This window comes from Myxine glutinosa, chromosome 11 (assembly GCF_964187855.1).
Source record: "Myxine glutinosa chromosome 11, kmMyxGlut1.1, whole genome shotgun sequence".
NCBI lineage: Eukaryota > Metazoa > Chordata > Myxini > Myxiniformes > Myxinidae > Myxine > Myxine glutinosa.
In genome coordinates, this window is record NC_136271.1 from 56,985,065 (window position 1) to 57,010,668 (window position 25,604).

The window sequence follows — 25,604 nt, forward strand, 5'->3', positions numbered from 1 at the left end:
TGTACATAGATGAGGCTAGCTTTAACGTTAGCTAACATGGTGCTAGCTGGCTCAGCTGTTATTCTGCCTGTTTATGATTTCATGCAGAAACTGAAGTCAAGAGTGTGAGTAACATTATAGTTAGCATCTTACCTGGCTAGATTGGAGGATGAATACCAAGAACAACACACAGATGGAATGGAAGACTGAACTTTCAACTGAGGTATTCAATAACATCAACGTTACCAATTGATACGAGCGCGCGACATTACCAATTGATACGAGCGCGCGAGCGCGCATGTTACATGGATGGAAATGTAAAATGGCAGCTATAGCAGCACTAATTTGGATCTCTAGTCTGTCATTTCTGCACTGTGATTGGATAACATAAAAAAATATGTTTGGGAGTTAACAGCAGGAGTTGGTAGATTTTACGTGGGCTGGGTGAGAAACCTTTAAATAAGCAAGTGAAAATCTCTCGCAATACAAAGTCAATGGTGGGAAGAAAAGTTGAGTGGTACCAATGTTACTGCCAATGTCCCGCCCCTATGCAAGACTCAGGAGCATCTTGTTGACATTTAACCTTGAAAATACCTGGGTTTAGACCCCTTATGTACCATGTTAAGTTATCTGCAGTATTAACGTATCCTTATCATTTGTAAAACTGATTATTTTGTAATTACAGCATTAATATGCATACTAGTATACCATAGACACATGTAATCATGTTATGAATAGTTCTATCATGATCTATGCCCTTCAAAACATGGGTCTAGACACCTTCATTTTTCAATTATCTGCAATATTGGCTGAGATATGTCAAAAATCGTTTTTTTGATAATGGCAGCAGTAATTTGCATAAAAATGGTATGTGGGACATTTTTTCAGCTTGGGGCCATAGCTAGTCATTTTCTACACATTTTTTCCAATCTAGAAACACTGATTAGAAGTATATCTCCGGGTGGTGCAGGGGGACCTAGTCTTCCTACTAGACTAAAGTGATTATTTGGACACCTCTCTGAATTCCTCTTTTGCTTCCAGAGACAGTCGAGGATGAAACATTTACTTTTGCAGTGAATGCCGTCATGACCTTTGACCAAAAACATGTTTGTCCACAAAATAAATCGACAGAAAATGGAATGGCACAATCTGCTTATTTTGTGTGTGTGTGTGTGTGTGTGTGTGTGTGTGTGTGTGTGTGTGTGTGTTTGTCAGCAGTGTGTATCCATGTCTGAGTGTGTCTGTGTGCATTGTGTGAAGTGTTCTTTCCCATTTTGGTTGGATCATGTTGTTTCAGTTATAATTGCACATGGTTGTACATGTAACATGAAAGAGTCATTAAAAAACCTCATGCATAGTTTTTTATATGAACATGTCGCCATTAACGAGGAAGCAAAATACGGCAGTCAAACTAATAAGGGGAAAGGATGTGCAAAAAATGGAAGGTCTGCACATTTGGCCTGGACTGTGACTCCCACTACGACAATGGACAATGGAATCCGAGATCACGTGACTAAACACTAGACATAGTGTGGTCATGTTAAATGTTTGGAGGCAGCACAACTATGAACTAACTACATTTAACAAGTAACAGCAATGATGTTTTCTCTTTTTTTTTTCTTTTTTTTTGTAGTTTTACTCTTAAGCATGCCCACAGAATTTGTTGTGCTTCTATAAATAGAGGCATGACATGTTCATAAAGATTGACTAAACGCGCAAGAGAGATGGGAGGCTGCCAAGGTGACCACATAGAGGAGAGTAACACGAATGAATTGTGATGACTTGATTCCCACCTCGTTGCCCCACGTAGGATAATCCACGAGTGCGGATATTCGCCGGAGGAGTGCAACCAATATCGAGCGGTCGTTTTCAGCAACACGATTCAGTCCATCGTCGCCATCATCCGCGCCATGGGAAATCTCAAGATTGACTTTGGAGACCCGACCTGTGCTGTAAGTTATCCTCTTTTGAACATCCGACAAGATTTGTATTTTTAATGAGAAAAGTATTGGAAGTTTTATTATTTTCAAATGTCCCCCTTGGGACACCTTCTCGTTCACTGGATTTGCGTTCAGTAGGGTATATACATTGTACATATATATATATATATATATATATAGGTTAAAATGAGCAGCTCTGTGAGATTTATCGATTTCTGGTGTTTTCGATGGTTTTTTCAACTTAGAAAAAGATAAACCGATTTGAAAGTTTTCAAATCCATTGATAAAAACTTTGAGCTCCACATATGGGCAGGTGAGCTGAGTATGACAAATACCCTCGTAATGGCCGCCAGAGACAAATCTGAATCCTTCAAATCTGTTTTCTTTTTTTTTTAAATATGAAAAAGACAGGGAGAGGTGGGAGGTCAAAGGGGGGGAATCAAAGATTTCTCTTTTTGAAGTTTGACCTCAAGTTTTTTCCCATAAACCAAACTTTGGGTGGCTAATTGGAAGGAAATTAGTGGGTTATGAAAGTTGCACATTTGGAAAGAGCATGAAAAACGAAGTCCATTAAGCCTCACTTAGTTTTTATACATTGCTCCTTTCCTATTCCGTTTCCAGGCGCTGCATGACGTCATTGCCAGGCACCGAAGGGGGCCCGGCAATGACGCGCGTCAAAAGGAAGTACTCAGTTTTCAATCCGTTTGTTTTCTTGTTTGCTTGCTTGTTTGTTTGTTGTTTTTTTTGTCCGGGTGATATATCACCCATCTTTTGAGCTAGGAAGCTGAAATTTCGGCACAACAGTGAGCAAGTACTTTGGCAAAAACAGCATTTTTTTATTTTTAGATTAATCAATTAATTCATTAATTACTTAATTATTATCGATTAATTAAGTACTTATTTCTTTTCTTTCTCATCTGGGTAATATATCGGGCACATTTTGAGCTCGGAAGCTTAATATTTGGACACGACAGTGACCAAGTGATTTGGCTGTAAGGAGTATTTTTGATTTATTGATTAATCAATTAATTATTTAATTTTTCAATCAATTACTTAATTGATTAATTTTCAATAAGTTACAGATTCAGACGAAGCAGTTGTGGTTTAGGTATGCTATTAGCTAATTGATTAAGAAATTATTTATTTTATGATTGTTTATTTGTTTACTTTAATTGCACATTTAATCAATTAATTATTGTACACCGCCCCCTCCAAATTCTGTCTCCATGTGCTGCCCTGCGGCATGTTATTTATTTGGCCTGGAGGTGGTGTACTTTGAATGTATCTCCACTTGTTACCCTCGCCAGAGGAGAGGGTATTACATTTGAGTCCGTTTGTTTGTTTGTTTGTCTGTCTGATTGTCTGTCTGATTGTTTGTCTGTTTGTTTGTCTGCACAGATTAAATATGATTATCTCTGCAACCGTTGGTCCGATTGACAGAAAGTTTTCACCATCGGTGCAACTCCACCTGTATAATTTTTATAATGATAATTAGGACGTCATAGGTCCCATGGTTCGGCCGCCATCTTGGAAAAACCAAAAAACTTTGCACCTCTATATCTCCGAAAGCACTGCATAGAAAAAATTGAGATATGGCTCATTGTAAAGAACTCTCCTTGTGGAATAACATCTGTTGATGATGTCATACGTGCCTCCATTATGACGTCATAATTCGACAAGTACAAAACTTCATCCGATCAAGATGAAATTTATTGAGCATAATCTTGGGATAAATTGGTGGAGAAAAAAAAATAACAATGATGACGTCATCGGTCACATGGTTCAGCCGCCATATTTGTTTCAACACAAAAGCCTTAAAAACCACTGAAAACACATCCTGGCGAGGGTCTGCAATCTTCGATTGCTCTTTCTTGTTTTCCTTTGTTTTTGAAATTTTGATTGCTTAGGGCTCAAGTTAAGTAGTTAAGATGTCTTTGTCTCATTTGTGATCTCTTGTTGAATGCTCACCCAAGCAGTTATAAACTGCGAATGATCAAATGATCGTGACATTGACCAAAACATTCAGGGAATGTTGTCATTGAATCAGTCTTTAGGCTATGTTCACATATACACGGATACAGATATGGCAAAGGCACGTGGGAAATTGGACACCGTGTTCACATATACACGTATATGTATATAAAGCACATCACAAGTGTAGAAATAGCAAGATGGCACCAGCTAAGTCAAGGATGCAACGTTCTCTGCACCACCCTCACAGCCCATGACATTAGCAATGCAGACTCAGGCATTGTGCATTTTCTGAGCATCTTAGTGTTCAAGGAGTATTGGGTTGTAGAGGTAAGGGTTTCTTCTCACCAGCTCCATCAGCAGGTCAACTCCCTCAGCACTGATCAGATTCTCGATATTCCACGTATTCAATATCATGATGTCAATGAGGGCATTTCACCGTCCGGTGGCATTGCGGATATGATTTCAATCACTACATGGGGGGGATCGAAATAATCCTATCCATATCCGCATGCCGTATCCATGTCCATGACCGGACATCTCTGAACACAAGCAATGAAAACCATTAATCACAATTCTTACCATATCCATGTGTATGTGAACACAGCTCCAGGCTTAGTTTTTGCAAAAATTAAAAAAGGAAAAAAATGCAATATCTTGTCCTATATACATATTATGTATGCAGTTTTTTGGAAGGTTTATGAGACCAAGTCATTATGACGCACAGCTCGTTTGCATCTACCATTTGCACCAAAGCATCTACCATTAAAATAATCGGTGCTGCTTCCTTGCTTGATGCTCAGTATTTAGACAATAGAGAGAGGACAAACCCAAGGGTTGGCATCCATGGGGAAGAGGAGATTATTCCTGAATTGGCCCACTGAGTAGCAAAATGACGTCATCATAAAATATGGTGTCCCTGGTATGCAGAGTACTCTGGGAAGTGATGTAACTTCCTTCAAGCTCTGTGGCTGGCTGTGTTTATCTGAAAGCATGGAATTGTCTACATGTGTACGTGTTATTCATGTATGTAGCTTCACTATGACCTTTAGACCCTGTAGACAAAAGAGACAAATATGGTCTATGGATATGGTATTTGAATTTGAGGTCCTCTGCATCATCATGAGCCACGGCAGGCATCACTAAATACGCAAAAGCAACTTAATTTATTTTTATCGCAACCCTCAAAAAACAATCTGGTAACGCCAAAGTTTTACTGTCATCAGACTCATCATGCTTGACAGGATGCCTCTACCATCCACATTCATTCATTATGAGCAGACGAGTTGACTTCATCTTGTATTTTCATTGGCTGGCAAGCTAAAATGGAATTTAATAAACCAAAAATAAAATGGTGGCAAAAAGCAACAAAACAGAGGCATGAATCATGAGGACATGAGGACATAATTGACGAATCAACGCAGCATCCAGATTTAATCCAACAAAAGGATCTCAGCATCACGCAATACGTACTCATGCCGATCAGGCCAACCTCAATTATTAGATGTGAGAAACACTGGATAAAAACAACAGGACGTTGATCGAGCCATGCTGACCACCGTGGGAAGCAAGGATGAGCTGACGTTTCAGGCATTAACCCTTTGTCGGTGTAAAAGAGCACAGTGAAGTTTAACAGGCAGTCAGGAAGCTTCGAGAGGCATCAAATCTTCAATAAACCTTTATTATGAGAATAGTGAACACAAGTTAATAAAGTTAATCATAGGTGCTGAAAATTCTGGATCCGTTTGGACTCTTCCTCAAAATTCAACAAACACGGTTTGTATAAGTAATTATGTTTGGAAGTGTCTGAAATATTATAATAGTAATAATAATAATGGATTTTTGTCTTCAGATTAGCCAATTGTGTTCCATGTGGGTCAGCGTGACCTTGAGCTTCATTCCAACAGAATATGTGGGATTGTTGAGAACTTGCTGCCAACAATTCTCAACAATTCCACTTGTTTTGTGGGAATGAAGATTGCTGTCTTGAAGCAAAATGATTTGCCAAATGTAGAAATTCCTCAGAAAGATTAACCGTGCCCTCTTGAGTGCCAGGTAGAGCCCCGATTGGAGTATGCGCTCATGTAATTATGGAGAAAATTTAAAAAAATAACATTTGGAGAGTTAGACCTGAGGTTTGCCCTCGTTTTGGAGTTTGTGTTATGCAATAATTATTTCCCCCACATGCTGCATTGTCAAATTCATGGGAAATGTGGTAGTAGTGGTTATAATGAACAATGTGCTGAAATAATAATGAAGTGCCGACCCAGAGGTTACAGGTTCACACGATGCCGAAATCCGCAGTTTTAAGGGTTATTATTCTTCATCTCACAAGATGAGGCAGAAACAGCGTACACTTACCTCTGATCTGTCTCGTCTGGGTTTGATTCCCAAACTGAAACTAACTACCGCACTGTCGGATTGGTGCTTCGCAGGCAGGCCCCAGCAGTGTGTGTCTGTCTGTCAACCAGAGACGTGAGGTTTTGTCATCAAATCTTCAATAAACCTTTATTATGAGAATAGTGAACACAAGTTAATAAAATGCACAATTTTTTTTACTGTTGCTTTCATCAAGTTTACTCCTGGGGTTTGGGAGGTGTAAGAGCAGTACATGGAGAATGAGAAATGGAGTTACTGATGTATAGTGCGACTCGGCCGCTAGGACGGGGATCAGGTTGATCAAACTGGAGGAAACACTAAGGAGTCATGAACATCCTGGACAGAAGGATTCTGTTAAACAGATGAGGTCAGGTTTATGGGCAGCAGCCTGAATTGAGAGATCGACAGATCCAGATTGGAGTGGAGACCTCGGATGGTTGAGATCTACACATTTAGGGACAGAGGAGTACATTTAATTTGTGTGTAAGTGTAAGTTGTACTTACTTTCCTTTATTATTTAGCTTTATTCTTCCTCATTAAATTGTATAATTTATGATTTATTAAGACTTTACATTTGGAGTATTGGGGTGCTGAAACATATTTCCTGTATTTTAGTTGATTAGGAGGTCCGTTGGTCCATTGGACCAAATTTTCATTGGTCTTCACCGCCTTATAGCATAACTGTCTGTTTGACTTGGGAGTCTTTTGGGTCCTCGGAGTCTTTTGGATCTTCTTGGTCTTTTGTGTCTTCTGGATCTTTGGGGGTATTTTCGGTCCTCGGTGACTTTTGGGTCATTTGGGTATGTTGGGTCCTCGGGGACTTTTGGGTCTTTTGGGTCCTCGGGAACTTTTGGGTCTTTTGGGTCCTCGGGACTTTTGAATCATGGGGAACTTTTGGGTCTTTCGAGTCCTCGGGAACTTTTGGGTCTTCTGTGTCTTTTGGGTCCTCGAGGACTTTTGGATCATCTGGGTCTTTTGGGTTGACCTTTGACTTTTGGGACTTTTGGGTCTTTTGGGTCCTCAGGGACTTTTGGGTCTTTAGAATCTTGAGGATCTTAGGGGTCTTTAAAGGTTTTCAAAAGTTGAAGGGGTTTCAGCAGTCTCGAGTTAAAATGTAAATTTCAGTCGTACATAATACATAATTAATAAATAGACGATGTAATTAATATACACAAAAAGTATGCCACACACACACACACACACACACACACACACACACACACACACACACACACACACCTCATCCATTTATAGTAGATTCTTATGGGAAATAGTTGAACAGTTCAAGTCCTGTTTTCCAGGAATGTAACCCTGACTTAAACTGATTATTACCAGAATAACAAAGATGAGCATCACAAGTGATATCGAATAATAAAGATGATTGATTAATCTACCCAACATCCGCCAATGCAGATCGATATTTGCCTTTACGAGAAAGACAACTTCTTCATTCTGATAAATCTTTGAATGGTTTACTATATTAACTTAAATGGTTTTGGATGAATTCCTTTTTGTGAAACATCACTTGTAAATAATATATAACTCACAACCAACTATTCTACAAGATTACTTTTTGTCAGCTCTTGTATTTTTTCTGCCAACCTCTAAGGTTCGTAGATGAGCTTACACAAATACAATGCGAATGGTACAAGGACGTGACACGGTATCTTTGGGATTTTCATTCATTACTTCCGCCACCAAAGGTGGATGGAGGTTATGTTTTCACCCCTGTCTGTCTGTTTTGTTTGTCCGTTTGTTTGTCCGTTTGTGAACAGAATATATCAAAAAGTTGTGGACGGATTCGGACGAAATTTGGCAGTGATGTAGCGTATGTGACAAGGATGAAATGATTAGATTTTGGTAAAGATCTGGATTCGGATCCGGCTACTAGAATTTTTGAATCGATTCTTCACCATTTGGAGATAGGGCCAAAAACTATACGTAGCAGGATATCTCAAAATGTTGTGGACGGATTTGGACGAAACTTGGTGGACCGGTTGGGTGTGTGACAAGGACGATTCGATTCAATTCTGGTGACGGTCCGGATCCGGATCCAACGAGTAGAATTTTTTTAAAGTGATTCTTCACCATTGAGTGACATGGCCAACCAGGGGGATGTGTGGTCTCTACTGAGTGCCGTTCTAGTTCTTTCTGTATGCAGCCTGTAGCTGCTGGTTGCATCATTTCTGGGAGAGCAGCAGTGCCCCCTGTAGGTTAGGGCAGGCATTTGGAACTTGGCCAGGGCACTGGCAATGGCTCACTTACTCTTCCTTAAAGACACCGGTCCACCAACTAATGGTGGACTTTAAAGACCGGGACGCCCATGTTAACATTCATCCAACGGACGGGAGACACAAAAATGAATCGCCCTGCCTGTGAAACAGGTTTATAGCTGGATGACGGTTTATAGCTGGGTCGAAATTCGAACCCAGGCTAGATGGCCTCGAGGAGGGTGTGCATACCTATAGCTACAGTGCATTCAGAAAGTATTCAGACCCCTTCACGTTTTTCACATTTTGTTCAGTTGCAGCCTTATGCTGAAATCGTTTAAATTCATTTTTTCCCTCATCAATCTACACTCAATACCCCATAATGACAGAGAAAACTGGATTTTAGAAGGTTTTGCAAATTTCTTAAAAAGAATAAACTGAAATATCACATTTACATAAGTATTCAGATCCTTTGCTATGACACTTGAAATTTAGCTCAGGTGCCTCTCATTTCTCTTGATCATCTTTGAGATGTTTCTACACCAAGATTGGAGTCCACCTGTGGTAAATTCAATTGATTGGACATGATTTGAAAAGGCACACACCTGTCTATATAAGGTCTCACAGCTGACAATTCATATCAGAGCAAAAACCAAGCCATGAGGTCGAAGGAACTGCCTGCAGAGCTCAGAGACAGGATTGTGTCGAGGCACAGATTTGGAGAAGCCTACAAAAATTGTTTTGCTGCATTGAAGGTTCCCAAGAGCACAGTGGCCTCCATAATGCTTAAAGGGAAGAAGTTTGGAACAACCAGGACTCTTCCTAGAGCTGGCCGCCTGGCCAAACTGAGCAATCGGAGGAGAAGGGCCTTGGTAATAGAGGTGACCAAGAACCCGGTGGTCACTCTGGCTGAGCTCCAGAGATCCTGTGTGGAGATGGGAGAAACTTCCAGAAGGACAACCATCACTGCAACACTCCACCGATCTGGGTTTTATGGCATAGGGGCCAGACAGAAGCCAAACAGTTCAATCTTGGTTTCATCAGACCACAGAATCTTGTTTCTCACAGTCTGAGAGTCCTTTAGGTGCTTTTTTGCAAACTCCAAGCGGGATTTCATGTGTTTTTCACTGAGGAGAGGCTTCCGTCTGGCCGCCTTTCCATATAAGTTCCCACAGTTGACAGCGCATCACAGAGAAGAAACTTGACCATGAAGTCCAAGGAACTGTCCGTATAACTCTGAGATAGAATTGTCGGGAGGCTTTGACCTGGGGAAGGGTATAAAACAATTTCTAGAGTGTTGAAAGTTCTCAAAAGCACAGTGAGCTCCATCGTTAGGAAATGGAATGAATATGGAACTACCCAGGCTCTTCCTAGAGCTAGCCGTCTGACCAAATTGAGCAACCAGGCAACAAGGACCTTGGTCAGGGAGATGACCAAGAACCCAATGACCACTTTGACAGAACTACAGAGTTCCTTCGCTGAGATGGGAGAACCTGGCAGAAGGATAACAGTCTTTGCAGCACTTCACAAATCTAGGCTTTATGGGAGAGTGGCCAGATGGAAACCACTCCTGAGAAAATGGAACATGACAGCATGCCTGGAGTTTGCAAAAAGGCATGTGAAAGACTCAGAGCATGAGGCAAAAAATTATTTGGTTTGATGAGAGGAAAATTGAACTATTTGGCCTGAATGCAAAGCGCTATGACTGACAGAAACCGAGCACAGCTCATCATCCATCTAACACCATCCCTAACGTGAAGCATGTTGGTGGCAGCATCATGCTATGGGGATGCTTTTCAGTGGCGAGGACTGGGAAACTTGTTAGGATATAGTGAACAATGAATGGAGCCAAATACAGGCAAATAATTGAGGAAAACCTGCTTCAGACTGCAAAAGACCTTAGACTGCGGCAAAGATTTACGTTCCAACAGGACAATGACCCCAAGCATACAGCCAAAGCAACACTGGATTGGCTTCAGATCAAGAATGAGAAAGTCCTTGAGTGGCCCAGCAAAAGCCCAGACTTGAATCCCATTGAGAATCTGTGGAAAGACCTGAAGATTGCTGTTTACCAATGCTTCCCATCCAACTTGATAGAGCTTGAGCAAATCTGTAAGGAAGAATGGGAGAAACTCACCAAATCCAGATGTGCAAAGCTGATACAGACAAACTAACAAAGACTCAAAGCTGTAATCGCTGCCACAGGCAATTCTACAAAGTATTGACTCAGGGGGTTGAATACTTGTGTAAACAAGATATTTCTTTATTTTTATTTTTAAAAATATTTGTAAAATAAATTCAAAAAAAAATTCCACTTTTACATTATTGGGTATTATGTGTAGATCAGTGACAAAAAAATCTCAATAAAACCAATTTTTAATTCAGGCTGTAACACAACAATATGTGAAAAAAGTCAAGGGGTGTGAATACTTTCTGAAGGCATTGCATATATAATATACATGGAAAATAAGTAAAAGCACCTCCATGTGCCTTAAACAGCAATCATGCTGTGCCTGCTTCAATCTAAAGTTCCACTGTCATGACATGGTATCATGACTTGTCCTTTGAGGATTAGAGTTGTGGTGAGCCCCAGAACTTCCACATTAAGTTAGGGCAGGATTTTGGAATTTGTCCAGGGTGCCTCTGAAAATTTGCCTACTTTTCATCGGAGAAACACGAGCGAACTTTCACATCCACCATTAATCAATGCGATCAGACATTCACCTGAGGCACGGCACACTCGTGGATGAATCGCCTTGCCTGTGGAACACCAATCCGACAGTTTGTAGTCGGGTTGAGAATCAAATCAAGACTCAACAGCTTAAAGGCATATGTGTTACCTCTCCATCAGAAGGCTCCACTTGTCTGAGACATAAAAACAAAAAAACAAGAAGTGGTAGGAATGAACAATCACTTGGTACTGTAAAGAGGTTCTTATATATTGTTGCGAATATGGAATTTGGCCTCCATATCCGCTTGTAAATACTCCCCTATTTCCCCAATACTCCCCAACTATCCCCAATCCCCCATTCCCTAGTCCCATTGTCTGTAAACAACACTCTGTAGAACCGACCTTCCCCTTTTTCCCCCATTAAATGTCGTGCCCAGGTCCACCGCATCTCACGTAGACAACTTTCGGACATCTTGCTAGTTATTCTTAGTCTATGTCAGTTAAGGACTCGTTTCCATTAATTCTGACTCTTCGTTGCACCAGAATGTGATTATATGGCACCAGTAGTGAGTTTAGGACCTTCCCATACCTCCTTCCATCTTCTTCCCCAAACAACAACAACAACAACAACTACAGCTACAACAACAACTACAACCACGGCGCGCGGGGGGAGTGTGCGTCCTCCCACCAGCTCGGTTAGCCGCCATGACCATGCGCTCCACGGGGTTACCACGAAGGGGCTGGCTGTCAGCTCCTCGTCAAGGGCGGAGCCTGGTAAACCCCCCGCACGCACCCAATGAGAAGCAACGTGCCGATTCCACGAGGCAGAGCTAACGAGCCGAGGGCGTGTCACTCCCCGCCGGATATACGCAGCGACTTACCGGATGTGAGGTCAGATGCGCCCCCAGCTTGGAGAAAGAACGTCGCCTTCCGAGCGCTGTGACCTCCCTGCATCTCTGGACCGGACCGAGTCGATTCTGTCCCTGAGCCCAGGTGCACCTGGAGCCATCGAGCCACCTGGAGCCACCTGCACCTTGTGCTGGCCATCGAATACCCGCTTTCCTTGCCATCAATCCCCGTGTGAGTCAGTTTTTGTCCTGTTTCTCTGTGGTCAGTCGGGAATAATATAAGATTGTGTCTAAGTGCCTATCTTCCTTTGCTGTCCCTCTTGTAGTTGTAATCTAACCTTCCGAACGAATATAACCTCCTCCGGAGGTCTTGAGAACCGTATCCCTGGTGTCGTGTCATTTTAATCCCAGCCGTGTGTCTTTTCCTTCATTGACCTAGCGTAGCGCGATTAGTCAACGTTCGGGTATAATCGGGTAACCTGTGCAGACGTGGTCATACCAAACCGCTCGGTAAATAACATCTAAGCCGCGTCTGTAACAATTGGTGTCGAGGAGTGGAATTCGGACCCGGGACTAAATTTATTAGGCCCAAATTTGGAGTAGAATCGATTCGGAGCGCGTTTCCCGCGCGAAATTATAACGGCGAAATTTGATTTTGTTATACGGAAATAAAAACCCGAATTTTGAAAGTCGCGCTATGGCAGACCAAGACAGCTGGGGTCCGGTAGGGGAGAGTGAGGCAGGGTCGGTCCAGGACCAAATTGAGGGACGCGAGGAGAGCGAAGCAGTGAGGGCGGCAGGGTCGCAAAATAGCGTTGTCACGCACGAGGTGGCCACGGCGTCCACGCCCGCGACCGTGGCAGCGCCCCCGGTGGATTTGAACTTGTTTTTTATGCAAATGAAGGCCCTTATGGACAAGAATAATGAAGAAATGGAAAGCAGAATAATGATGGGAATGAGGGCTGATAGTGAGCGGTTGGGAAACCAAATGGGGGTAATGGGGAACCGGATGGATGCTCAGAGTGAGCAATTGGGGGTAATGGGAAACCAAATGGGGGTAATGAGGGACGAAGCGAGGGGTACCGGTGAGGGATTAGACAAGAAATTAGAGGGGTTAGACAATGGGATAGAAGGGGTGAAACATGGGTTAATGGGGGTAGAAAATAGAATGGCTGCCCAGGAGAATCAGATAGAGGGAGTGAAAAATGGGTTAGAGGGGTTAGAAAACACCATGGAAGGCAAATTGAGGGACATGAGGGACCAAGCGGAAAGGGAAGTTAACCAAATGGGGCGGCAGATAGAGGGGGTCAGAATGGGGGTAGAAACCAAACTGGATGCTCACAGGGAGGAAATGGAGCAGATGAGGGTGGCATCTGGGCAGGAGATGCAAGTGATGGGAGAGGAGATCAGAAGAGGAGTGAGTGAGGAGGTCGGAGGAGTGCGCGAGGAGGTGAGGCACTGTAAGGAGCACATGGAGAAGGAGGTGAGAAAGGGGACTGTAAAGTTACAAGGGGGCATAGAGGACCTGACGCAGGAGGTGGAGCAGCTGACGGTGGGACAGACGGAGTTAGTGGAGCAGGTTCAAAGGAACACTGCGGTATTAGGAGGATTAAAAGCGACACAGAAAGAACTAAAAGACGACTTGATAGCGACGAAGAGGGAATGTCAGATGGTACGTGAGGGACTGACAACGAGGTTGGACGAGGTGATAGAGGTAATGGAGACGAAGGACCGGCAGGTGAGGACGCACATGGAAACGGTCAAGGTAGCCTTGGAGGACGAGCTTGAGGAGACGTACCGGGGAATAAAAGAGGTGAAGCAGAAATTAGAAGAAGTGGAAGAAGGGATGAGCGAAATTAAGAAGCGACGGAGAGAGGATAAGAAGGAGATAAAGGAGGAAGTAAAAGAATTGGTCCAAAGTCTGTGTTTGGATCGTGATGATGTGCTCATTAACCGGATGAGGGATTCGCAGGTGATGGAGGAGAAGCGAAGAGGAAGAGGACCCGGTGTAAGTGGTGACCAATATGGTCGTGCGTATGATGCGCCAGGGGATTTAAGAAGCTTGGGGGTCGAGATGGACCCGGGTGTTCGTGAGAGGCCGTTGGTGAAGTGTGCGATGGGTCTGGTGTGCGAAAAAGGAGGTGTGCGAGAAAGTCCGACTCTGGGGTGTGTGAGGAAAAAGTGCGTGCCAAGGAGTGAGGGTGCTGGCGAGAGTGAGTCGGTCGTAGCGTGTGTGCGAGGGAGCACATGGAAGCGCGGTGTGGTAAGTGTTACAGAGGGTGTAACGGGAGAGTGTGCGCGAGAAAGGTGTGCGCGAGAAAGGTGTGTGACGGACGGGTGCATGAGGAAAGAGTGCGCTGTCAGAAGTAGGGAAGAGTGTCCACCTGTGGTGAGTGTTACAGAGGGGGTAACGGGAGAGTGTGCGCGAGAAAGGTGTGTGACGGACAAGTGCATGGGGAAAGAGTGCGCTGTCAAGAGTAAGGGTGAGTGCGCTGGCAAGAATGGAGGTGAGAGTAGTGAGAGTGACAAGGAGAGTGAGTTGGTTGTGACAGGTGAGCGAGGATGTACACCTGGGATGAAAGGATGCACACCTGGAATGGTAGAGCGTGAGTGGGAATGCACGCTGGAGTTGGTGGTGAGGCACATGGTTGGGTGTGCGAATGAGGGCACACCTGTGATTGTCACAGAGGAGGTGACCGAGGAGGGGGCGCGAAGAGGTGTTTTGGTGAGGTGTGCGACCAACGAATGTGTGCCAAAGTGTTCGGTGGTCAGGTGTGTGACCAAGGCTGTGAGTGGAATGGGTGTACCGAGGTGTGTAAGGAAAGGTACGAGGAGCATGGAAACGGCTGGATGTGTGAGCAAGGAACGGGCTGCGGGGTGTAAGCGTCCAGGTGAAGCATCGACGTTAGACGGGGTAGAGTTTAGAACGACTTATAGCCGAATCGGGCCCTCGGTGCGTGCCGGGCCTCGCTTTGAACGGCCGCGTCCGTGCTCCACTAGGCGGAGCGGGCAGCCCGATAGAAAGGGTCGTCATGGCGACCACTTTTTGTTGAGGCAGTCCGGCAGGTCGAGATCGGGACATGGGATGGCTCCACGCCGAGGTGGTGCGTGGGATCTCGGCCCGGGTAAGCCCCCGTCCCTGCACCGAGTGCCGGACGCATCCAGCCGCTGGCACAGAACAACCCGCATTCATGGCTTGGCTTTACGAAGCCGGGCTTTGGACAGGGATTGGCGCACTGAGAGGTATTAGTGAGTAGACTGGGTGATGCGGTTAGTGTTTTGGCCCCAAAATTAGAGAAAAACAAAATTTGATGATTGGCAAAGGATTGGCAGTGATGATTGGCAGATGATGGGTAGTGATTGGCCAAATTTTTGATTTGTTGAAATTTGATGTGCAAAATTGGTAGTGAGAGACCCCCGATGTGGTGGGATGGCAAATCCACCATCCTTCCCATGGTGGGGCAAAGGAGCAATAGTTTATGGGGTTGATCGCAGTGGAAACTAGCCCGGGTGGGTTAGGTTATATTGATAGGGCCCTAGAAGATGACATTAGGTAACGTTAAGTTTAGTTAGTGACTGATACCTGTAGTGGGGACGCAGGTAGATTAGAGTGGATGATAATGACGTGGGAGCGCAATAGTTTAAAGGGACGACTGGGAAGCGCAAGTTTCAGAAGGGAGTAGTTAGCTGAGATGATGCCGTGTGTGTGAGAATTGAACAGGTGTGATTGCACAGGTGTGCAACTGGACAGGTGTGTGGAGCAGTGTGTGAGTAATGAGTGTTGTGGATCAGCGCGAATGCGCTTGGGGAGAGAAGGGTGCAGGTGGCACCAGGTGTGAGAGCACAGGTGTGCAAGTACAGGTGTGTGGAGAGAGTTGGAGTAAGTGGTACGGAGTGGTGTGCATGGTGCGAAGGTGTGGATGGGGGAAGAGTGGACCCCTTTCACGAGTACCCGGGGCGGGTAGTGTAAGTGTTAGGTAGAGGGTACAGGTAAATTGTGGTTGGATATTGGCATCTGTGGTGCGGTTGCAGAATGGTGTTGTGAATGGGTGCATTAGTGTTGTGGAAATGGCTGGGCGTGTAGCCTGTTAGTGTGTGTAGTTGGTTGGGCACTCCACCACTGTGAGGATGTCGGCCAGGTGAGGCCGCAGGTGGGCTCTGGGAGCCGGTAGAGTTGTGGATGGGGCCCGAGGATCCGGAGGATGGACCCGGGTAGCCCAGTGCCAGAGAGGGCACCGAGTGGGGAGAGCGCCAGAGGGCCTTCCCCAGGTAGTTAGGTTAGGGTAAGGAGCAGGTAAGCTCGGAGGCAACTGCAGTGGTGGAGGTGTGCAGGTGGGTAGACCCACTGGGAGAGGTACACGCCACAGCCCAGAAATTGTGCGAGGGCACCGGGAGATGAATCGGGGGAGTGAGACCCCAAATTGAAAAGCACCACAGTTTGGCCAATGGGAATTGGTTTTTAGAACCCATAGTGTAAGAGGGCCAATGGTTTGGCCGGAGAAAGACCCCGGGTAGTGTAAAGTTGTTAAAGTCATTTAGGAAATAGTTAGGATTGATGAACCTGTCGCACCATACGCAGCCACTCACCGGTGGTGATGATGATGACTCCACACCTGTGTTTTCTTGTTTTGGTGCAGGAAATGAGAATTGCTGTGAGGATTTGTGAGACGCATCACGATGTGGATGAGACATTGGGGTGATTCCATCTCTCCCTCCCTCGGAGGGACTGATGATGAATTGGTGATAGCAAATTATGATGTTGAGTTGGAGATGGCAAATTTTGATGAGAGTTGAAAATGGCAAATTTGATTGGTTAGGAGGGAGAGAAGACGAATTTGGTTTATGGGAGGAACGGGGAAGACAGTAGGGATGTTTGTTGATTTGTAAAGTAGATGTTTATGGGTAGTGTTGTGTTTTGTGGATACAGTAAGGGGTAAGGGAGGGGCCATGTAGGTTACCTGGTGGGGGGGGGGGGGGCGTACGATAGGAACGTACCTGTCTCACCTGGTTCCCATGTGCCCCCAGTGTGCATCATCTTGTATTGCGTGCACTTTTGCGCCCTTACCACCTTACTCACTTGTCTGCTTCTTTTGTCTCCCACCTCCGAGGATCTGGCTTTGGGGTAGAGAGAGAGGAGAGAGAGGTGCTGGCTTCGCAGTTGTGGGCCTGCACTTTCGCTGTTTGCTGCCTGGATCGATACACCATATGGACCGCAATGTTTGTGGCCACCCACAATGGACCGCAGTTCTTTTGCGGCCAAGCACCACCCGTGGATGGACCTATGGGTCAACGTGGCACCTATGCCATACAGGTGAACCACTTATAGTTGGCCCCCTGACGGCCACAATAAAGAAATGGACGCGGTTGGCGCCTTTCTTTATTTTGAAAGAAGTAAGAAGGCCAAGTGCACCACATGAAGGCAAGACCAGCGGCAGAACATCGGCCGGCTGCGGCACCACACAATGATCACTAAACATTTTATTGGTGCACCGGATGGTGCTGACTGTGTGAAGGGGTGGTGCTTTTGGTGCTGGGAAAGGGTGCTCTGCACGTTATTAAAGGCCGTAGGCCACAGAGCACTCGTGGGTTGGTGTATCGATGCTGGCATGCGTGCTCTCTCTATGCATAACATCTACATGTGTCCCTCCAAAAACAGGTCCTGGATCGTAGTGTAAATATCAGCGTAGTCTTGTAAATAATGCTCCCTACCGGCTGTATGTTTAGTTTGCGAATTCTTTCCGGATTCGGTTATCCTGTGGGTGTGTTTCTGAGAGGAGAAGGGTGCAACGTCGCAGGGGGACATATTTACTCATTTGTGAATAGCTGTAAAACTGTCGCACTCAGGGTAGAGTTAATAGTAGTGGGAACTACATCTGAGTGCCACACTAAACTAGGTAAAAATTTATCGGGTCGGGACGCCCCGAGGGTAGAGAAGGGTGCAATGTTGCGAATATGGAATTTGGCCTCCATATCCGCTTGTAAATACTCCCCTATTTCCCCAATACTCCCCAACTATCCCCAATCCCCCATTCCCTAGTCCCATTGTCTGTAAACAACACTCTGTAGAACCGACCTTCCCCTTTTTCCCCCATTAAATGTCGTGCCCAGGTCCACCGCATCTCACGTAGACAACTTTCGGACATCTTGCTAGTTATTCTTAGTCTATGTCAGTTAAGGACTCGTTTCCATTAATTCTGACTCTTCGTTGCACCAGAATGTGATTATATGGCACCAGTAGTGAGTTTAGGACCTTCCCATACCTCCTTCCATCTTCTTCCCCAAACAACAACAACAACAACAACTACAGCTACAACAACAACTACAACCACGGCGCGCGGGGGGAGTGTGCGTCCTCCCACCAGCTCGGTTAGCCGCCATGACCATGCGCTCCACGGGGTTACCACGAAGGGGCTGGCTGTCAGCTCCTCGTCAAGGGCGGAGCCTGGTAAACCCCCCGCACGCACCCAATGAGAAGCAACGTGCCGATTCCACGAGGCGGAGCTAACGAGCCGAGGGCGTGTCACTCCCCGCCGGATATACGCAGCGACTTACCGGATGTGAGGTCAGATGCGCCCCCAGCTTGGAGAAAGAACGTCGCCTTCCGAGCGCTGTGACCTCCCTGCATCTCTGGACCGGACCGAGTCGATTCTGTCCCTGAGCCCAGGTGCACCTGGAGCCATCGAGCCACCTGGAGCCACCTGCACCTTGTGCTGGCCATCGAATACCCGCTTTCCTTGCCATCAATCCCCGTGTGAGTCAGTTTTTGTCCTGTTTCTCTGTGGTCAGTCGGGAATAATATAAGATTGTGTCTAAGTGCCTATCTTCCTTTGCTGTCCCTCTTGTAGTTGTAATCTAACCTTCCGAACGAATATAACCTCCTCCGGAGGTCTTGAGAACCGTATCCCTGGTGTCGTGTCATTTTAATCCCAGCCGTGTGTCTTTTCCTTCATTGACCTAGCGTAGCGCGATTAGTCAACGTTCGGGTATAATCGGGTAACCTGTGCAGACGTGGTCATACCAAACCGCTCGGTAAATAACATCTAAGCCGCGTCTGTAACAATATTGTTGGCATTGCTCAATTATTACAGAAATTTCAAAGACCACTCCCAATATTTGTCGTAAGTAAATCACATCCTTCAATAGTGGAGAGAATAACCACTCCATAGCTCACAAGCTGTTCATCTACTTATCTGTTTATCCATCCTCTAGAGTCTAGTACATACCGCAGATTAATGTTGCCTTTGATTGGTAGTGTGTATTTGCCACCTGTTTCTGTGATCACTCGGTGTGGTCACCTGCATGTGTGGTGGCGGTGCTGCTTTAACTTGCAGTTCCTTCTTGGGATTTCTTGTTCTGCCTTTGTTGTGCACCGCTCCTTTCCTATTTCATCTCCAGGTGCTGCATGACGTCATCGACGCACGGCGAAAGGGAGTACTCAGTTTTCACTCCGGTTTCTTGTTTGTTTGTTTGTCTGGGCAATATCTCAGGTACCTTTTGAGCTAGGAAACTGATATTTGGACACGACAATGACCAAGTGATTTGGCTATAAATTATATTTTAGCTTTATTGATTAATCAATTAATCGATTAATTGTTTATTGATTCATCAAATAAAAGATTAATTTATTTTTCGATTAATGACTTATTTAATTAATTTTTGAAAAGTTACTGCTTCGGATGAAACACTGGTGGATTAGGTATGCTATCAGCCAATTGATTAATAAATTAGAGTTATTTTACGATCATTATTTATTTATTTTAATTAAGCAATTATTAATCACTCAATTATTGTACACCTCTCCCTCGTAATACCGACTATGTGCCACGCACTGGAGGATGTTCTTTATTTTTTTGGCATGGGGTCGGTGTACTTTGAATGTATCTGCACTTGTTTTTTTTCTGTTTCTGTGTTAAATGTGTTTGTCCTTCATTTTAAAATCTTATTCCTCCTCCTTCCCCATTCATCTGCGACCTTAACCCTTCAGCCCCTTCCTTTTCGCCCACTGGTTAACAAAAGCAGTCTCGACCCTAACCCAGTTCAACATTAACAGTGCCATATGTCTGTGATTTATGAACAGTCTGTTTTCTATCCAAAGCATAATGTTGGTATTTCCTTTGCGAAAGACATGATGCATATAAGGAACCACATATAAGGAACCACATATAGCAACGCAAATGCTTACTTGCATGCACCTGTATTATTTAAATATTCATCCTTTATCCGCTGTGGAGCCACAAATTTTCTTCCTGTCATGTGTCAAATTTTAATGGTTGTGTCAAATTTTAATGGTCGTTCTTTTTGCGTGGCAGGTGACAGACACATGATGATTAACATTTGCATGGCAATGGCCATAATGGGGCACAAATGTGTGGCTGAACAACAGCTTCAAAGGTGTGAATATTTAAATGAAGTCTCAGAGGAGACATCCTATCAGGCCATATCGGTACGTGCACAGTGCTGATACCAAGTAGGCAGAAGCACATTCATGGATTGGCTTTACCTCTTGGAGTGTTGCACTGATGTGACAGTGGGCCATTAAAGGCCCTGTCTTTGACGCAGAAGACAGCTGGCTAGCCATGGGCAGAGGCAGCACTTGAGTAGGCTACCATTTGCCCATTGGCCCGATTAAGTCTTGGTGCTTATTCTATATATATTGTTACGGATCTCGGACGTCGGCTCTCCCCTTATCAAGGGGGGGTTAATCCCCTTGTCTTTTTATCTGGCCGACCCGAGTCCTTAGGAGTTATAACGATCCTTCCGGTCGGTGGTAAATAGGATTGTTGGTCGAGTCTTAGTCCAATTACCTAAGTACTACCACCGGCCGTAAAGCAAGGAGATAACTCCCGCTCGAACCACGGATATGATGGAATATGCCGAGCGGATAGCAATCCGCGATCCGAGCCGTTAACAGTGGGACTAAACCCGATCCTGAGCAGTTGCGATCGTGCCACGTTTACCCAATGAGAGAAAGGACGGATGCGATCGGACAAGAGGAAACCAGAAAATAGGAAGAACAAAGATTGGTTGATTTACTATTTGTACAAGAAGGAGAAGAGGAAACGAAAGAATGTACAGCATAGGAAGAGGAAGAAGCAGTTACACAGGGCAGCTTTAAAACAGTCTTATTCCTAATACCCAGGACAAACGGGCCAGTCTCAGACACTCACACGGGGATTGTAGATGGTAGGGCGGAAGGTCCCGGCGATGGGGTCCAGGCTCCGGTCGGCTCCAGTCCAGGCTCCGGTCCAGCGGGTGAAACCAGGCAGGCAGCTCCGCATGTAGTTGAACGCGACCGGACAATTTATATAACGGGGGGAAGCTGGTGTCCTATCGTGTATGTAATATGTGCACCCGCGTGCCAAACGCCCCCTCTCCAAAGTTCTCTTAATCAGCGCGCCATATATCTCATGAGTCTTTCTCAATGCGCTCTCTCCCAGAAGTCCTTTGTAATGCACGCTGCCGCTGTGAGTCCTCTTAGTAAATGTGCTCGCTGGCAAGTCCTCCGCGCAGTATCTCTCATAAAGTAAGCCAAAGGTGCGCTCTCACGGTCAAGTCCTTTCGCAAAGCAATCAAGCGCATTCATCCAGAAAGTCCTGTGAAAGGGCTTTGCGTTCGCGCTTATATAACTCGACCAGCGATCACTCTGCGAGCCCAAAAGCCACGCTTGTCGGCCAAGTTACTTCAGCCCTGGTTGACTGGTGAGGGCTTACCGGCTCCGCCTTTGACGGCTGGATGACGTGGCCACACCTTCTTCTTGGCGTTTCGCCCCCTTTTTCCGGGCCTCACCGCGTGGCTTATGGCGGCGTTTGGACAGAAGCCCAGCGAGGCTGCGAACGCTGCTAACAAAGGCGCGTAACAAATTGGAGAGCCATAAGGCAGACTGGAGGGCGCGTAATGGCATCGCTTGGAGAGGGAGGTTGGCAAATGGACGAAAGGGCCTACTTCTTATTTAATTGACACAACGCAGATTCAACTATTGGAAACACGGCCTTATCTAAACACATATTAATGAAATAACTGAAGTCCTATGGTGGCCTACGTGTTGCTTGTGGTCTAGCTATGGGGTGCAACCTATAACCTTTTAATAATGTCATATTTACAAGAAAATGTGGGTTCTAAAACCGCAACTATATATATATATGTCGAGATCGAAGACCTCAAGGGAAGGAAGAAGAAGAAGAATCAGAGGAAGAAGAACAACAATGTTTAATAAAATCGATTATATACACACGTGTGGAGCGAGGCTCGAGAATGTACCGCCTACACGCAGCGGACAATTCCTCAAGACACTCGCTGAAAAATAAGTGGAAAGGCATTTCATTTATAGCAAAATATTAGACAAGAATCTGCGCTAAAGACATAGCACTACTGGGCAATAAGGACAACACCTCCCATTGTCCCGTCCTATAGAAGGTCAAATTTAGACAACAAGATGTAAGCATAATGATAGGCTACGCTTTTTTTGGCTATCTATCTAAACATATCAGACCCGAGCGCAGGCCGAAGTAAATATTCTTATACACTAGGCTAAATGGTAGATGAAGATTGGATACGTCCTTGGTTTAGGAGACATACTAAACACTACGAAGATATATAATTAATTATTCCCTTTGTGAAGGAGGCGTTTGGATGACATCTTTTTCCTGTACGTGGGTCGAGAGCATTTTATCTACTGTTTGGCACATTCATTCAAGGACTAATTTACTAGGCTAAGGATCCACCCTGCACGTCGAGCCTCGAAACCACTTTTTGTCCACTCACCTCTGCCTGCAGTTGAGTTCAAATCAGTTTTCAGAAGCATTATATATAATTTCAGATGTTATGATCAATTGAGTCATTTAGTTTAAACCTTAATGGCTGACAGTTCCTTCCTTTGTCTTTACAAGACAACTCCTTGGAAAGACACCGTATACCAAAGTGGTCAGCATCCCAATTTAGTCACATGCTTGGCACGACATAGCGTCACGCATGCTCAAGAAAGATATCGGCCCTAACTGGTCGTCTACATTCAACGTATGAATTGTTAGCCATAATTCGCGACGACGGCGCCTGGTTTAAGAGATTGCTGCCGCCCGCCAGATTCCGAATCCACCCTCGCTGCAGCATAGGTGCGACCCAGTTGCCAGCCAGATTAAGGGGCCCTCTTTATGCAAGTGAGGTCCTCGCGAATCAGGGCAAACAATCGACGTTAAATGCCATCAAGCCCTGTGAATGTGATTTGCTGGGTGGTGTAAATAATTTTTAAAAGAACGTACACTTTCTAAATCACAGATATAATCATCCCAACTAAAATCATAATCATTATCAGAATCCCAAGCATCAAATAGGTTCATCGATCACCCCATATACTCCTTCCTTTTCTGCCAACAACATATCCAAAACCACTTGATTCTGCATCACCATCGTTTGCATATGCATTAATTCGTTTTCCAATTGTAGTTCTGCGATTCAGGTTTCGTTTCCAATTCGTTCCATTACTAATGCGAGACTATCTATTTGCCAATCATTCATAATACATAAGAGGCGTTAGCCAGTACACGCAAGGGATTTTCAACACAAGTATTACAATCATCTCAAACATCGATGCAGGCATCAGCCAGTAGCCAGTTCCCACAAGGGATTTTCACAGTCATCACAAAAATCAATACAAAATTCTGAAGCGCTGGTCACATCTGCCTTGTTGAAGGACCCATTCAGATCGACGGCCTCTGTGGTCAAGATCATGGTTTTCCAACGGCGATTTCTTCATCGTCCATCCTGAAAAATACTTTCTTACACACACCATGATCAATTCCTAGCCCCCCGTCCCACTAATTGGCATTTAGTTACCTTATCTCTCAGATGGTTGGCTTATTCATAGCCGCATTTCCTGTGTCGTGTCTGGAAATTCAAATGCCATATTTACTTTCACCAATTTCCGAAAATTCCTTCCTTTTAATCATCTTCCCTACATTTAATAATACATGATTTACCAAATTTACCTTGGGAAAAATGGATCCCAGATAACAAGTCCCTCCCCACTGTTCGGGTAGGTATGGATATGCTTTATTTCCGCAAATAAACATTACTCCATGGGGTGGGATAAGGGCCGAGGCCATGCATTTACCGATCTCAACGCGGGTGGCGCTTGGTGTCCCCCAAGATATGGTTAGCTTGGTTACGTTATGCTGGGCTTGGTCATCTATGGTTATTACAAGGGGGCCTTCCTTTTCTCTCCATCTGGTGTCGGATGGCAGGGTATGGGTGCATTCCGAGGTTCCCATATGAACGTGTCCCTTTCCTATAAGACACACCCGTCCCTTTTGCTCTGTCACCCAGACTGGATCAGGTGGTTTGTCTAACAAAGCCTGCTTAATGGGTGGGGTATATCGAAACTCCCGGGAACACACTGCTGGGTAGATTTGGGCCTATCAGTTCCAAGGTTGTGGTCAGACATGGGGTACGCAAGGGTCCTGAGCACATATCTCGTAGGGACAGGGGTAGCACTACCATTTCTATCCCTGTCGTACTGGTGTGGGGAAAATGCATGCACACCCAACACCGTGATTGGTTCTGTACTTTCGCCATTGCACGGGTCACAGTCCAATACGTATTTTCCTTTGGCTTTTTCTTGCTTTCGATCCGTGGGTGCGGAATTAATATGTGTGAAATGCATGGTGGCCTATAATCGTAGGGGGAGGTCATGAATTCACATTGTAGTAATAGAGTAGTGCCGCTGTTCAGTAATACATGCGTGGTTAAATTGTTCGAGTCCTTTTCCCATTTGTAACCCGGCCTGGCCATGTTTACTATTGGTGCGCCGCCTTGTCGTGGCACTTGCTTCAAACGACTGAGGGCAGCAAAACCTGTCTTCCTTCCATGTGAGTCTGTGTACAACACCCTCCACATTATCCGTGTCCATACATCTTCCTTTACATGGCAGCAGGGTATATTTATCCTCTGACCCCAGATAACTCTCTGCCGGTAGACCTTAACAGTTTGGTCGCCATATACATATGTCTCCGTGTTCGCCCATGCCCTCGTGTCCCCAGTGCTGGCAAAGCTGTAAATTAAACTAAGTGTGATTGCCACCCCTAACAGGCGGTGGTGCAGCATCCTCGATCTGTGGTGGTGCGTTTGAGGTGTCTGTGTTTGTGGGTATGGCCAACTTACAATGTGTGGCATGTACCCAGGACGACTTGCCCTCACCAAAACACCGCTGTTGGTGTGATCAGAAGAACTTGGTATGGCCCCGTCCAACTTTGTTCGAGCGCAGTCTTACGGGTGAAATGCTTCACCAGCACGTAATCTCCTGCCTCGACGGTGTGGATAGGCTTGCTTGTTGGCTCCGGTAGGGCCTCCCGAACGCGTTCATGTATGCTGCGTGCCACATGGGATAGACCTATGCAAAACTTTAAAAACATGTCATCCATGATAGGTAATTCAAGGGCTGCCATATCCACTGGCGCCGATACCGTTGACATATAGCGCACGAGCGACAGACCATGGTAACCACAGTCGAAAGGCCTGGTGCTGCCCAGGTGGAAGTGACCTGCCTCATCACCTCACCCCCCTATGGCACACATGGCCATTTGGATGCGCCATGCGTGCCAACCATGGCAATAAA

General features: G+C 45.3%; 2 protein-coding genes across 2 annotated transcripts in view; one reads left to right on the top strand and one right to left on the bottom strand.

Moving 5' to 3' along the window:
* Window positions 1–25,604, bottom strand: part of LOC137436697 (uncharacterized) — a 258,031-nt gene that overhangs the window by 184,295 nt on the left and 48,132 nt on the right. The gene's annotated exons all lie outside the window — the stretch shown is intronic.
* The window catches only part of LOC137436695 (guanine nucleotide-binding protein G(i) subunit alpha-1), a 167,678-nt gene that overhangs the window by 101,800 nt on the left and 40,274 nt on the right, over window positions 1–25,604 (top strand). The window contains exon 3 of the mRNA XM_068130696.2: window positions 1,790–1,931. Within this exon, the coding sequence (XP_067986797.1) occupies window positions 1,790–1,931 (142 nt within the window). The remainder of the gene's footprint in view (window positions 1–1,789; window positions 1,932–25,604) is intronic.